Raw genomic sequence first — 16,175 nt, 5'->3', positions numbered from 1 at the left:
CAAAAAGATGCTGTGTAAAAAGACAATGATATTAAGAGGAATTTTTTAACCCATTATGAAATTATCCATTATGATAATGTGACGTACATGTTACATAGTTTATACGGTTTTTATTTGTTATTAAGTTTCGTAGGTTTTGTTTTGTGGACCATATGATTTGTTTAGAATAAATTTTATATTAATCTAGTTTATATTCAAATAAAAATGATGTTATATTCGCAGATATAATAATTAACATAATTAAATATTCAAACTTTTAAGATTAATACTGATACATTCAAAGTAGTTTAGATTTTATGGTTTACTTAAATAATCTCCACATTTGTTGGAATATATTTTATGGTATTACCTTATATGGCCGTGTGGCTATTTTTGTAATAGCATGCCGGTTATTTCGTCAATGTTAATAACAAATTCGTCAGAAAATTTCTAGTTATACAACACATTTTAAATAAAAGAGGTTAGCAACGTATAAAAAACACACGACGGTTTAATAATACAGTTAATTTTATTATAAAACAATATCGATAATATTTAAATGAGACATAATATTATTTTATAAACATACATGGAAAATAAATTATAAAAACAAGATCTTTAAATTGATAACAAAATTATAAATCTAAAAAATAATAATAGGATTTCATGGATGAGTTTCGCAAATTAAATTAAGCCTCAATCAGCCCATTACTGAAAATAAATCAGTCAATTTCATTTGATTTTTTTTGTGTGTTAGGTTGCAAAACTCATTTAATCGTTGCTTTGGCAGAGAAGTCACAAGATTTTTTCTACATAAAAGTTCACATGGAAAATGAATCACATTAACAAACTGATAAATTTCTCACTAGTTATTTTAAATATCCCGCATGAATATTTGAAAAAAGCTGCTAAGCACCATAATTTTATTACGTTAAAAATCACGTACGATACCAAGTAATTAACACATTGTTGTCGAGTTTATTGCTCGAACTTTGTTCACTTGAAATTTCACTATCCAAGTAGAGATTTAACATGTTGAAAACACTAGATGTTTCACTAGATACGTTAGGAACAACGTGTAAATAAGTTTAGTTTAATTTATCACATATAATTTATCATTATTTTTGTTTGAGGTATCGAGTTTTGTAGATGTTACGGTGGAAGAACGGTAGTTATAATTTCCCCTTCGCTGTTTTTCTGGCGATGAACGAATACTGGAGTTTTCGGGATCGATTCGGGAATTTCCGATGCCCTGATCGTTACTCTTTCTCGTGGAGATGATGGCGTTAACTTCTCCCTCAATTCCGGTTCCTCACTAGGATTTTCTGGATGCTCCAACGGCGTGTATGCTTTCAAAATCGGTTCATCACTATGCTTTCCATTTTGCCCGTTAATTAAAGGAACGTTTTCGGGTAAACTTTTGCCGTTTTTCTCGTTTACTGCTGTTATCGCGGTTTTGTCGAGTGGCTTCATCTCATCACCTGCTACGGTGGTCTTATCTTTTCGGTTTTTCTTAATTCTTTTCGCCTTACGTTTTTTGATGAAACAAATTAGGAATACGATAGCCAATATCAACCCGCAAACCACAACTACATACACGGTAGAGTTATTTTGATTTAATGCAGTCGCTTTCTCCATTTTTTCCGTTTTGGTTTCGTTCGAAAATATATCGACATCCTGCTTTTTATCGGATCCTTTAAATGTCTCTAGATGGTTGTGTTCTTTTTTGATCATTTCTTCGGTTACAACCTCCGGTTTCTTAGTAGTGGTGGTTGTAGTGGTAGTTGTCGTAGTTGGTTCCATTATAATTGGGTTTAGTATGTCCTCGCTTAATATTTTAATTTGATCCGTGGGATCCCGCATGGGGATCGTGTCATTTGAATCGCCCTCTATCGGTTCAGGACTCGAACAATTAATGTGACATATAGGTATTACAAGATCAATTGGTCCGAATGCGCTGCCTTCTATGTCACCGCTGCCTTCTTCTTGTCCATCGTCAGTAACATTCAAGAATTCATCTTTCGGATGTTCATTTATATCATCAACGAATTCATTTTCATCTATATTATCGTCTTCTTGAAGATGAGGAGCCATGATCTTTATTCTATCAGTGAAGGTATCATCTCCAGAACCGGAACCTTCATCGGCTTCATCGTACACCATAATATCGTTAAGAGTACAGTTTATCGAATTGATGTTTTTTCCTAAAAACTGTTTGGGATATTGACAGGTGATTGGTTCTTGTAAGATAATACCGTCTTTAAGCAATTTTTTATAAGTAAGCGCGTTGTAATTGTTGCAATCGCAGTCAAACAGATTGTTGGTTAAATTTAAGATGGATAGTGACTTTAGAGTACTGTAGTCTTGTGGTATATGCGATAGAAGATTATTGGATAAGTCCAGTTCTTCTATATTCTTGGGCAGCTTGGCAAAATCGAGATTTTTGATGTTGTTGTCACTTAATTTTAACACTCGGAGTTTAGGCAATAACGGCGGTATCGATGATATTTGAATGTTGTTGTGAGATAGATCTAAGTATTTGAGCTCTTTAAAATACTTCAATTCCGGCGGAACTTTATCTAAGGAAGCATTGGTTATGGTGAGTTTTGTTATATCACGGTACTGCTTGGAATCCAAACTACTGAGGAATGTAAATGATTTTGCTTCGATACTGCCAGGGTCTCGACATATGGCCGCTGTTGGACAATTGGTGAACGAACCGACTGCGAAAGTCCCCAATAATGCGAGAACCAGGAATTTTGTCCACATAGCGTTTTAATCTAAAATACGGAAAACAATAAATCAACATGGGCTGTGTCATTATGATATCACATAAATTCATTTTTTTAATTTTTGTTTGTATGTTTTAGTTATCAGCATCAATTGATGAGTAATAATATTGTATTAGTCGGTAAATGTATTCCATTGTCTTCAAGAATCAATTTGTGACGTCGTCCCCAATATAAATTAGAACCTGATACTTTATACTTATTATGTTCCTTATATACCAAAGCAATATTCGAATACAAAACGATAAGAGAAATATTTCAATCCTTATCTGGTACATGTTTGTACGTCTTCTATCATATAAAAACAACTATTGTGTAACGATTTCAAGTGCGATATAGTTAAGCTTCCTTTTAAACTTAATATGTATCAGGTTATCATAGTTATAATTTGCAAAACCGAATAAAAAACGAGGAATTCTTTAAAAAATAAAATCAGATAAATTTGCCGTGACCTTCAAACTTTCTTAATTAACTTTGATAAGAACGAAAAATATTTTCGAATTATATACATTTCTATTTAATAGTATTTCATATAAACTCTTTTTTTTGTATAGATACTGAGAATTATAATATTCATATATGTAATTATTTGTTCTCGATATCTTATGCTGTAGTTTAAATTAGTTTTAACAATGCATTATCGTATTTCGTTATGATGTACGAAATATCTTGTCAAGCTTGTTTTTTAAAGATATTAATACGTTTTATCGTTTCTTTCCTTTTTATTGTAGACGGATGTATGATGATTATACAGAATTCATGCATATAGTGGCGTTTGACGTTTATTATTATAAAAATTGTATTACAAGTTGAGTAAATAAATATAAGGATGTCGGTACATAAGTGATTTTAAAAATATTCAAATGTTTCAAGTGTCACGACTATGTCGGCAGGATGAACGCGATTTGAGACGTTTTATTTTTAAAACAGTTCTACTAGCTGTACATTTTTCGAATAATCTTTTTTCATTCTTACTTTAATAGGTTGATTATGTCGGACGAGAACAAAAAATGCAGGTCTCAAATGTGTTCTAGATTACCTGTCCGAAAAAAACCATCACGGTGGAGACCTTGTTTCGTTTATGCCTTTATTGAAAGTAGGGATGCCGAAAACTGATCGATATATCGATATTTATTTTTGACCGATGATTTTTTTGAAAAATATTATATAGATAATGAAATATATAAAAATAGATAATAAACCTTTAAATTTAACTTTTCGGTACTTAATTTTAAACGTTGTTTTCTCGACAAATCAATTTTTTTTAATTCCGATATAATTCCTGTTTATTGCGAAAAATATAGACATACTTAGAAATGTCGATATTTTTCATCCCTAACTGAAGGTTTCGGTCAAATTGGGAGTTTGATGATGACGGATGGGACGAGAGGTCGCACATTTTACTTAGTGATAGGTTGCGATCGTGTCGAAATAAATTTGTTTTAAATTTAATAAAAGACTTGTTAGTCTGACGGAATTTCCTAAGTCCAATGACGTTTTATTATTATACAGTATTAAAATAACCTTGCCTGTGGCCGGCTAGACTGTATACCCGTTTATTAAAGAAATAACGGTGTACCATTTTCTGCATAGCCAATGAAACATTTTTCATTGTTACCTTTTAAAATTGCTTCGTGCTATTTTCTGTATTTGTATCGGTTTGGAGAGGTTTTTCGATTCGTCGGTACCTCGAATCTAAGGCCAACACGTTCGAGTATTTTAAATGAGATCAAATACAATATATGTCGATTCTGAAAAGCTCTAGAGGTTGTTGCACATTTACTGACTTTTATTTTATAAGGTCTTATCTGAACTGTACCGAAATATCTACTTTCTAGTTGGCTAGATGGTAATGTGCTACTTTCTATTGGGAGGAAAACTTTCCAACACTCTACTCCTATTTAATGGAATGTTATTTAGGCCCAAAATAATAAGTATTTTTACGGTTTCACGTTCTGTCCCTTAATACGATTATATAGTCAATTACGATGACGTCTATTCGTTTGTAATTAATAAATAGCCATCAGCGACATGTCCCACCGAAAATCATTAGAGAATAATTTAAATAATTGAATAATTACATTTTGGGACCTCGCCACCAAATCGACCTTGATACTTTGCCCGTTGATATAGACGTAAACGAGAAGCGATTGTTCATAATACATTTGCCGACTTAAACAAACTCACAATTTTTACATTGTTTTAAATAATCACTTACTTATATATTTTTTAAAACACATTCACCGACTTAAGGGTTAGGATCGCGCGGAAACTCTCACGCACACAACACTCGAGGATGATCGTTTTTTTCGGTAAACTTTTCCTTGCTAATTCACCATTTCTTGCCCCGGTAATGCACTCGAATGTGTATGTATTCGTCTTTGGTTTGGTCGACAGTATGCGCCACGGACTGTCAAGCGATCGCGAATGATTTCATTCGAGTCGCGCGCTTACTGAGTCGCTATGGAGTCGAAGATAAGCTAGTAACACGAAAGTAGACGGGAACCACCGTTACATAACATTTATACCAGCAATGTTGCTTAACGGGGTGGGAGAAGTCGTCTGGTCATTCATTGGCCCTTTTGCTATCATCCAACTTTTCTCAAAAAAAAAATCGCCACTCTTTATGGAAATTTATTTATTGACTCTAAAAGGTAATATTTCATTTATATGTCAAATATCACAATTTATGTTGGTGATCCCAATTTCTTTATTTTATATCAGCACTATTTCAACATTTAAGATTATTAGTGGATCCACTCATCGACAATAAAGTTAAAAATTCAACAGCTTTTTATTAGTGCATCGTTCATAGAGCTGACACCTTCTGAATAAATTACAATAAATATTATCCAGCTTATTTGTCAGATTTATCTCCTTCTGATTTCTGGCTGCCGGAAATTGATTTTCATCCAATTATTCCATTCTCATTATTTAGATTACAATTTATATTGGTGATCCCAATTTCTTTATTTTATATCAGCACTATTTCAACATTTAAGATTATTAGTGGATCCACTCATCGACAATAAAGTTAAAAATTCAACAGCTTTTTATTAGTGCATCGTTCATAGAGCTGACACCTTCTGAATAAATTACAATAAATATTATCCAGCTTATTTGTCAGATTTATCTCCTTCTGATTTCTGGCTGCCGGAAATTGATTTTCATCCAATTATTCCATTCTCATTATTTAGATTACAATTTATATTGGTGATCCCAATTTCTTTATTTTATATCAGCACTATTTCAACATTTAAGATTATTAGTGGATCCATTCATCGACAATAAAGTTAAAAATTCAACAGCTTTTTATTAGTGCATCATTCATAGAGCTGACTCCTTCTGAATAAATTACAATAAATATTATCCAGCTTATTTGTCAGATTTATCTCCTTCTGATTTCTGGCTGCCGGAAATTGATTTTCATCCAATTATTCCATTCTCATTATTTAGATTACAATTTATATTGGTGATCCCAATTTCTTTATTTTATATCAGCACTATTTCAACATTTAAGATTATTAGTGGATCCACTCATCGACAATAAAGTTAAAAATTCAACAGCTTTTTATTAGTGCATCGTTCATAGAGCTGACACCTTCTGAATAAATTACAATAAATATTATCCAGCTTATTTGTCAGATTTATCTCCTTCTGATTTCTGGCTGCCGGAAATTGATTTTCATCCAATTATTCCATTCTCATTATTTAGATTACAATTTATATTGGTGATCCCAATTTCTTTATTTTATATCAGCACTATTTCAACATTTAAGATTATTAGTGGATCCACTCATCGACAATAAAGTTAAAAATTCAACAGCTTTTTATTAGTGCATCGTTCATAGAGCTGACACCTTCTGAATAAATTACAATAAATATTATCCAGCTTATTTGTCAGATTTATCTCCTTCTGATTTCTGGCTGCCGGAAATTGATTTTCATCCAATTATTCCATTCTCATTATTTAGATTACAATTTATATTGGTGATCCCAATTTCTTTATTTTATATCAGCACTATTTTAACATTTAAGATTATTAGTGGATCCATTCATCGACAATAAAGTTAAAAATTCAACAGCTTTTTATTAGTGCATCGTTCATAGAGCTGACACCTTCTGAATAAATTACAATAAATATTATCCAGCTTATTTGTCAGATTTATCTCCTTCTGATTTCTGGCTGCCGGAAATTGATTTTCATCCAATTATTTCATTTTCATTATTTAGATTACAATTTATGTTGGTGATCCCAATTTCTTTATTTTATATCAGCACTATTTTAACATTTAAGATTGTTAGTGGATCCATTCATCGACAATAAAGTTAAAAATTCAACAGCTTTTTATTAGTGCATCGTTCATAGAGCTGACACCTTCTGAATAAATTACAATAAATATTATCCAGCTTATTTGTCAGATTTATCTCCTTCTGATTTCTGGCTGCCGGAAATTGATTTTCATCCAATTATTCCATTCTCATTATTTAGATTACAATTTATATTGGTGATCCCAATTTCTTTATTTTATATCAGCACTATTTTAACATTTAAGATTATTAGTGGATCCATTCATCGACAATAAAGTTAAAAATTCAACAGCTTTTTATTAGTGCATCGTTCATAGAGCTGACACCTTCTGAATAAATTACAATAAATATTATCCAGCTTATTTGTCAGATTTATCTCCTTCTGATTTCTGGCTGCCGGAAATTGATTTTCATCCAATTATTCCATTCTCATTATTTAGATTACAATTTATATTGGTGATCCCAATTTCTTTATTTTATATCAGCACTATTTCAACATTTAAGATTATTAGTGGATCCATTCATCGACAATAAAGTTAAAAATTCAACAGCTTTTTATTAGTGCATCATTCATAGAGCTGACTCCTTCTGAATAAATTACAATAAATATTATCCAGCTTATTTGTCAGATTTATCTCCTTCTGATTTCTGGCTGCCGGAAATTGATTTTCATCCAATTATTCCATTCTCATTATTTAGATTACAATTTATATTGGTGATCCCAATTTCTTTATTTTATATCAGCACTATTTTAACATTTAAGATTATTAGTGGATCCATTCATCGACAATAAAGTTAAAAATTCAACAGCTTTTTATTAGTGCATCGTTCATAGAGCTGACACCTTCTGAATAAATTACAATAAATATTATCCAGCTTATTTGTCAGATTTATCTCCTTCTGATTTCTGGCTGCCGGAAATTGATTTTCATCCAATTATTCCATTCTCATTATTTAGATTACAATTTATATTGGTGATCCCAATTTCTTTATTTTATATCAGCACTATTTTAACATTTAAGATTATTAGTGGATCCACTCATCGACAATAAAGTTAAAAATTTAACAGCTTTTTATTAGTGCATCGTTCATAGAGCTGACACCTTCTGAATAAATTACAATAAATATTATCCAGCTTATTTGTCAGATTTATCTCCTTCTGATTTCTGGCTGCCGGAAATTGATTTTCATCCAATTATTTCATTTTCATTATTTAGATTACAATTTATGTTGGTGATCCCAATTTCTTTATTTTATATTAGTACTATTTTAATATTTAAGGTTATTCGTGGATGTGCTCATCAAGAATAAAGCTAAAAATTCAACACCTTTTTTAATAGTACATCGTTCATACAACTGACACCTCATGAATAAATTAAAATAAATTTTAATTTAAACAGATACGAATAACATCAAGCTTATTCATCAGATTTATCTCCTTCTGATTTCTGGCTGTCGGAAATTGATTTTCATCAAATTATTTCATTCTCATTACTTAGATTATAATTTATGTTGATGATCCCAATTTCTTTATTTTATATTAGTACTATTTTAATATTTAAGGTTATTCGTGGATGTGCTCATCAAGAATAAAGCTAAAAATTCAACACCTTTTTTAATAGTACATCGTTCATACAACTGACACCTCATGAATAAATTAAAATAAATTTTAATTTAAACAGATACGAATAACATCAAGCTTATTCATCAGATTTATCTCCTTCTGATTTCTGGCTGTCGGAAATTGATTTTTATCAAATTATTTCATTCTCATTACTTAGATTATAATTTATGTTGGTGATCCCAATTTCTTTATTTTATATTAGTACTATTTTAATATTTAAGGTTATTCGTGGATGTACTCATAAAGAATAAAGCTAGAAATTCAACACCATTTTAATAGCATATCGTTCATACAACTGACACCTCATGAATAAATTAAAATAAATTTTAATTTAAAGAAGTACGAACAATATCCAGCTTATTCGTCAAATTTATCTCCTTCTGATTTCTGGATGTCGAGGCGAAATGATTTTCATCCTCATTGTTTGGATTACAATATATGTTGGTAATCCCAATTTCTTTTTTATATATTAGTACTACTTTAACTTTTAGGATTGTTCAATAGGATCTATTCCTTAAGAATAAAACTAAAAATTCATAAAACTGATACCTCAACAGGTATGATTAACATCCAGCTTATTCGTCAGATTTATCGCCTTCTGATATCTGGGTGTCGAAAATCCATTTTCAACTGATTTCGTCCTCATTACTCATTTAGAAAATTGGAAAAATCGATTTTCTTCATATTTCCAAAGTTTCACTTGGCATTTAAGAGTATCTTCTTAAGAGGATTTTTCATAATTTAAATTATTTTCGGAGAGATAAGTGCTTTAGTGACGCGGCATCTAAGAATGAAATCTTAAACGCGCCTTTCTTGAAACCACTTTTTACTACGGTTGATACGATATCTTAAGTTCTACCGAACAGATTTACTAGAAATTTAACGTGAACCTTCTCCGTACATTCTTTTATCGTTTCAAAGTAACACTGTAATTTGAAATTTTAATATTTAAAAAAAATAATCAAACAATAATGTAAGTAATTGTTCTTGTAGATGAGTATTCTGCATTCTAACAAGTAATGTTTTTTTTAAACTATATATCTGTGATATATAATGATTATAAATTAAACTTTTTGGTTATGAATATCATCACAATTAAAAATTAATATGATTATTAAAATTTAAAAGAACACTGTAGTTTTTTGTTTAAATCACTTACGTCTATACACTGACGCGATTCATTATGACAATACAAAATAAGTTAATGCCAGCTTGGTGGAGCAGTGGCAATGCGCGATGAGACGGTCCTCCCGCTGTTGCGATAGCCGCGGGTTCGAATCCTGCTGGGGCATGGTTGTAGTAAATTTATGTTTGTGATTGTTTAAAATTTGTGAATGTTCTAGGCAAGGATGTAAAATCCGACAGGGAAATGATCCTAGTCACGCCAGTAACCAGGCTGGGTAAGACCGAATGTCTTCTGGGATGGTTTCTAAAGTTGGTCACTCGCCAGTCGGCTGAATGCTGAGGACCGTGGTTCCGGAGCCCCTTTTAGGCCCAGTCCAGATAAACCCATAGTTGGTAAAAGAAGACTTTAATATATTTATATATATATAAAAATGAATTAAAATACTGTAAATACTTCATAAAAAGATGCCATTAAAAACTAGATGTTCCACAATTTCATATCAAGACTCGCGGTTGCATTTGAAATTTAATCAATTTCTTTCATTTAATACATTCTAAATTAATTATTATAATGAAACAGTCGGTGAATTGTTTATGCCCCTTCCGTTCATGTTTGTATGTAAATACGTACGGCTCCATAAGTTCGTATACTGCATTTGCATGCATGATATTTATATCATACATGTAAGTTTTCTGCTTCCTTAACAATACTGTTTCTTTTTGGCATTCAGTTTATTGTCTCGAGATATCCGGGTTTGTAAGTTCGACCGACAAAACGAAAAATTACGTGTTGATAATCATTTAAATACGCAAAGAATAAATTTGAATTATTCATTCTGATGTCACATGTTTAACAAAGCATTTAACGCTGTAAGCCGTCTACACGATAAACTGGAAAAATTATCAAAAAAGCTGTTTTAACTGACAATTTTCACCTTCATATTTATTATTATTAAACCTTATGTTTTATTACATAATTTAATGTAAATTAATTACAAATTATACATTTTATAGATATTTTTATTAAAATTAATGAAAAATATCAAATATTCATGTTACTTTATTTTAATTTCGAAATTATAAAAGCTTTATTACACTCCTCAGATCCAATGTGGTATATAGCAATTTTTATATTTATTTCTAATATTACATTTTGATGACACTGAGAAAATTAATATTCAGAAAATTTACAAAAAGGTTATTGTCCGTATAGTCTAGGCTTTTTTTCATTACGTGTACCTTTAGTGTATCAAATACAGTTTATATATGGAGGAACAAGCTCTTTGTAACGTTAACCGGGTTCATTATCAGTAAATGATTTGAAGCGTTTTGCAAATATCCTCATATTGCCTTGCAATATAAAATATGTTTAAAGTAGCGTTTTAATTACATTGTTTGATTAAATAATCTTAAAGTAAAAGGTTATCACAATAACGGAAAAAGACTTTGTGTTAAAAAATCATTAAATATTTTATTTGTTCACAACAAAATCATATACTTAAAACCTAAGAGTGTGAGTTAACTAGTTTACAATAAATTAGTATCCGATGGTATACTAATACCTATTTATATCTATTTTTATTTAGACAGGAAATAGATAGATAACAAAAATGTTATTATCTGTTTTATTTATAATCAAAGTAAGTGAAATATTTGAACCGTGTTATTTTAAATTACCATTTTTACGAATAACACACCCATTGTTAGCCAATTTCATATAAAAAACGATTAGAAGCAATTTGTGTAGTATATAATAAATATAACTGTTTAAATGATTATTGTATAGTTTAGAATAGTAGTATTGTCACATTAAAAATAAAAAGCTACAACTGTGTATTTATATTTACACAATTCCCATTATATATTAATATATGTGAATGGATGTTAAAAAAAGGTACATCGATTATTGAGCATTTTAAAAATCACTTTCCAACGGTAATGCCTGAAGATTTTTTCTAGGTGGTACGTAATCTCTCGATTGGTTATCATATGACGAATCTGAATCTAAAGTCATTCTAGAGGCTCGACGTTCCTCCGACTTTTTTCGAATCCTTTTCTTCCTCAATTTGGATAAATCCGGATTACTGCCTCTGACATTTTGCCTGGATGCGAGGTTATGTAGGCTCCCGGTTAAATTCGGTTGAGAAGCACTGATGACTGGCATTAGCAAAGCTTCCGTGTAGGAAGGTGGTCGTTGTAGATCTCTCGGATCCGGCGCGTTCCTGTTTTCTTGTTCTTCAATTTCCATTTCCGCCTCTTGCATTCGTCTGAGCGCCTCTCGCTCTTCGGCTCTTCGGTTCTCATGTTCTACACGAATTCGTTCTTCTTTAATATCTTTGATTTTCCGAAGGATGGTTACCACGACTAGAGCTAGAATCATTAAGATGATAATTCCGACCGAGTAGTACCACATGGTTTCTTTTTTGAGTTGTTTAGGGTACCATTGGTCCATACAGACTTCTTGCCAGGTTTTTCCGGCATATTTTTCAGGGGAGTAGCAGATTAGTTCGTCTAATCTATCGGCGTTGTAGGTGGTTATCCATTCGAACATTCGTTTTAAGGATGCGCATTCACATCTCCATGGATTCTCGTATATGACTACGTTGGTAGCTCGTGGGAAAAATGATGGATCGATAGAAGTAAGGGCATTATTAGCTAAATTGATTTCTCTTAAATAAAACATCCCCGCGAATGTTTTATTATTAATCGATTTAATTCTGCAGGAACTCACGTCTAACACACCCAAATTATCGGCGATTAAATTATCGGGCAGGTTACTGATGAAATTTCGGGACATAAATAATTTGATGAGGTTAGGAAGAAAAATTAAACTATATTTATTAATTTCGTGTATCTCGCAGTAACTAACGGTGAGTACTTTTAAAGAATCGCTGCTGATATTGTTTAAATATCGGATATAGTTATGGGATAGATTTAAACTGATCAACTGCGTGTTGTTGTAAAATAATTTCTCGTCTAATATCATTAATTTGTTGAATGACAAGTCGATACTTTTTATTAGGTTAAGTCCGTCGAAAGCAGCTGAATCGATTGATGTGATTGCATTCATAGACATATTCAACAACTCTAAACTGTGATAATTTAAGAAACTTTTAGCCGGGATGTTTTTAATGTAGTTCATAGAGAGATCGAGTATTCTTACATGTCTCAAGCGTCCGCTCGGTACCTTTTCCAAAACGCATTCCGATAAATCTAATTGCGACAAATATTCCGAATGGCACGTGAACCGTTTCAAATGGATATTCCGCTTTAAATTCAGCACCTCTAAACTGACGAGGTCCGCGAATGCGTTTTCGTCGATATAATTTAGAAGACATTGGCTCAAATCGATGTACCTTAAATTATTTAACTGAAAGCTTTCGTTTATATTCGTTATAGGGTTAGCGGATAGATGCAGCTCTTTTAAATTGACTAACCGATTAAATACTGACACTGGCACGGTTTTCAGGGAACAATTTGTTAATCGTAGTATTAATAATGACTTTATATTCAAGTGGTTAGATTGATTATTAATAGTCCGTAATGGATTGCTCGAAAAATCTAATCGTTTTAAATTAATGGCTGGATGAAAAGTGGTCGGATGTATATCTCTCCAGTCTTGGAAGCGATTAAACGACAGATCCAGGCTTTCTAATTTTTCCAGACCTTCGAAATCCGTTGGCATCAGCGTCGATATTCTGTTGTGGGATATATTTAAGTAACGCAATTCCGAGAATTGCTTGATTTGATCGGGTATAGTTGTAAAGTTGTTCCATGATACGTCCAAGTCTGTAACCTAAAACATTATGAGGAATTATTTATTTATAATATATATTTTAATTAATAAAATTAATTTATTTCTATTGCTGAGTTGTGCTGTACTTGCACCAATATATAAACAGAACGAGTGTGGGATAAATACATCAGTATATATGTTCCAAATTAAAATTAAATTAGTCTACTTAAGTTAAAATTAAGATTGAATGCTTATATCATATACGAGTTCATGTAGTTTAGTTAGTTTCAATCTGCGTGTTGTTCATTAGCTGTATCGCTTCTACATTGGTGGGGTGATTTTGAACTTTTTCATGTTTTAAAGCGAAATCTTGTATAACTTCCTAAATTTATTTGATTTCGAGGTCATCGTGTTGGTTATGTACCGATAAGCATTGATAATTAATTAAAGACCTTTGTTTTCGCACTTGAGAGTTGGTTTGTTGGTTGAGTACAGCCCCATAAGTCCAAATAGGTTTTATGATACACCGATAAATCGATCTCTTTGATTTTAAGTCAAATTGGAAGTATTTTCCGACTAAAACCCTATAACCTAACATTATACCCTATACGACTTCATATGGTTTAGTTCGTTTCAATCTGTGTGTTGTGCATTAGTTGTATTGCTTCAACGTTGAAGTGATTTAGTGACCCTATTTCATGTTTTAAGGCGAAATCTTGCATAACTTCCTAAATTCATTTGATTTTGAGGTCATCGTGTTGGTTATGTACCGATAAGCATTGATAATTAATTAAAGACCTTTGTTTTCGCACTTGAGAGTTGGTTTGTTGGTTTAGTACAGCCCCATAAGTCCAAATAGGTGTTATGATACACCGATAAATCGATCTCTTTAATTTTAAGTCAAATTGGAAGTATTTTCCGACTAAAATCCTATAACCTAGCATTATACCCTATACGACTTCATATGGTTTAGTTCGTTTCAATCTGTGTGTTGTGCATTAGTTGTATTGCTTCAACGTTGAAGTGATTTAGTAACCCTATTTCATGTTTTAAGGCGAAATCTTCTATAACTTCGTAAATCCATATGATTTCGAGGTGATTGTATAGTTCTTCATTGGTTACATAGCGATAAGCATGGATAATTAATCAAAGAAATTTGTTTTGGAACTTGACAGTGCACCCCATAAATCCAAATGGGCTTTATAATATATTGCTAAACCAATCCCTTTGATTTTAGGCAAGGCAACAAGTTGATTATTAATTTGCTTAGCTTTTTGTCTAACGTGATGTTTTTTACTGCTGTCGAGATAGATGCCAAGGTATTTCAGTGATTGCTTGAGGAATCCGACACTTGCCAAGTGATATAATTAGGGTTTTATCATTTCGTTGTACGGCAAAATTAACATAAAAACATTTGGAGCTATTAAACTCTTTTTCTTCAGCCTTTAGTCTATTTGTGGATTTTGTTGACTGCTCTTTCTAGGTTTTTCTATCGCTCTAGACAGAGACATATTTTTAATATGTACACCGTAATGAAAAGCTTAAAATTAGCTAATGTCTAGTCGTTATTTTCATTAATATTTAATTTTGTGGCGGTCTAATCATTCGTAAATAGCTTAGACGCTTCCTACTTGAATATTACTATATTAGTTATTATTATTAATGAAATCATCCATTAAATCACTAAACTTTACATTCAGTTTTGCATTTCGTATAGATGTATTAGTTTGTAAATAAATTATAATACATTTCACGTACTATACAGTAATAAATTGCTATGTTCTGGCGCATTCTCCATTATCACGTTTTGTGTAGTTTCATTAATCAACAAATAATTATACACTTAATTAATTAACAATTATTTTAAAAAATTATGAACATTATAGGTAGAAAATAGGATTGTTTATACTTACGTTTATGTCAATTCCTTCAGGGAGGTTAGAAAGGTCCAACCCCATACAGTCAATTATTTCCAAATCACAGGAACACCCATCAGGACATGCTATCGAATATGCTACTGCAAGAGCCCCAATTATTAAAAACAACCACATTCTCAGATATGTTTTTGCAACAAACTTAAATAAACAAATATATTGATTTTTCTGGATCAATTAATAGACCATGTTCATAACATACCTTAGATATTTCTTCATATCTAGTTAAGTTACATGTTAAACCATTAAACTGGGTTAATATGTGCCTTCATGAAACCAGGCGTTTGTATCAAATTAAATCGGTACTGATAAGACATAGATAAGGCTCGGTGACAACGAGAAAGGTGAGATAGATTATTATTCTGACTGTTTTAATTGCTATCGTATCTCGATTCGTTTACAATCATCGTGATACAACTCAATTTACAGAAAATAATCAAAATTTTTTGCTCCACTACTTATTTCCTAAATACTTTATGCTGATAGGTATTTTAGTCAATTTGCAATATATCAGAATCAGCGAATTTATATTCTCTAAATCCTATATTGACCGGGAAGGATAAATCCTGGACCTTTTCCCTAAAGCGGAAGTCATTCATTCAACCGTATAACCACCATGATATTTTGATTATTGGAATATTATATTTTATGTCCGGAAGATACGGTCTAATGATAAT

General features: G+C 31.5%; 1 protein-coding gene across 1 annotated transcript; it reads right to left on the bottom strand.

The window, feature by feature from the left end:
* Nucleotides 1–494: 494 nt before the first annotated feature.
* On the bottom strand, nt 495–15,838 carry LOC143197791 (uncharacterized). The gene is made up of 5 exons (XM_076406541.1): nt 15,701–15,838; nt 15,478–15,639; nt 11,747–13,624; nt 4,387–4,463; nt 495–2,755 (listed from the first exon to the last, which is right to left on the bottom strand). The coding sequence occupies exons 2-5, from the start codon at nt 15,613–15,615 to the stop codon at nt 1,132–1,134; spliced, it is 3,717 nt and encodes a 1,238-aa protein (XP_076262656.1). The 5' UTR covers nt 15,616–15,639; nt 15,701–15,838; the 3' UTR covers nt 495–1,131.
* Between the last annotated feature and the right edge of the window lie 337 nt (nt 15,839–16,175).

The sequence above is a fragment of the Rhynchophorus ferrugineus genome, unplaced genomic scaffold (assembly GCF_030347505.1).
Source record: "Rhynchophorus ferrugineus isolate W39M unplaced genomic scaffold, kcgeb_rfMv2 rfM5, whole genome shotgun sequence".
NCBI classification, from domain to species: domain Eukaryota; kingdom Metazoa; phylum Arthropoda; class Insecta; order Coleoptera; family Curculionidae; genus Rhynchophorus; species Rhynchophorus ferrugineus.
This window is presented reverse-complemented; position numbering and strand designations above follow the sequence as displayed.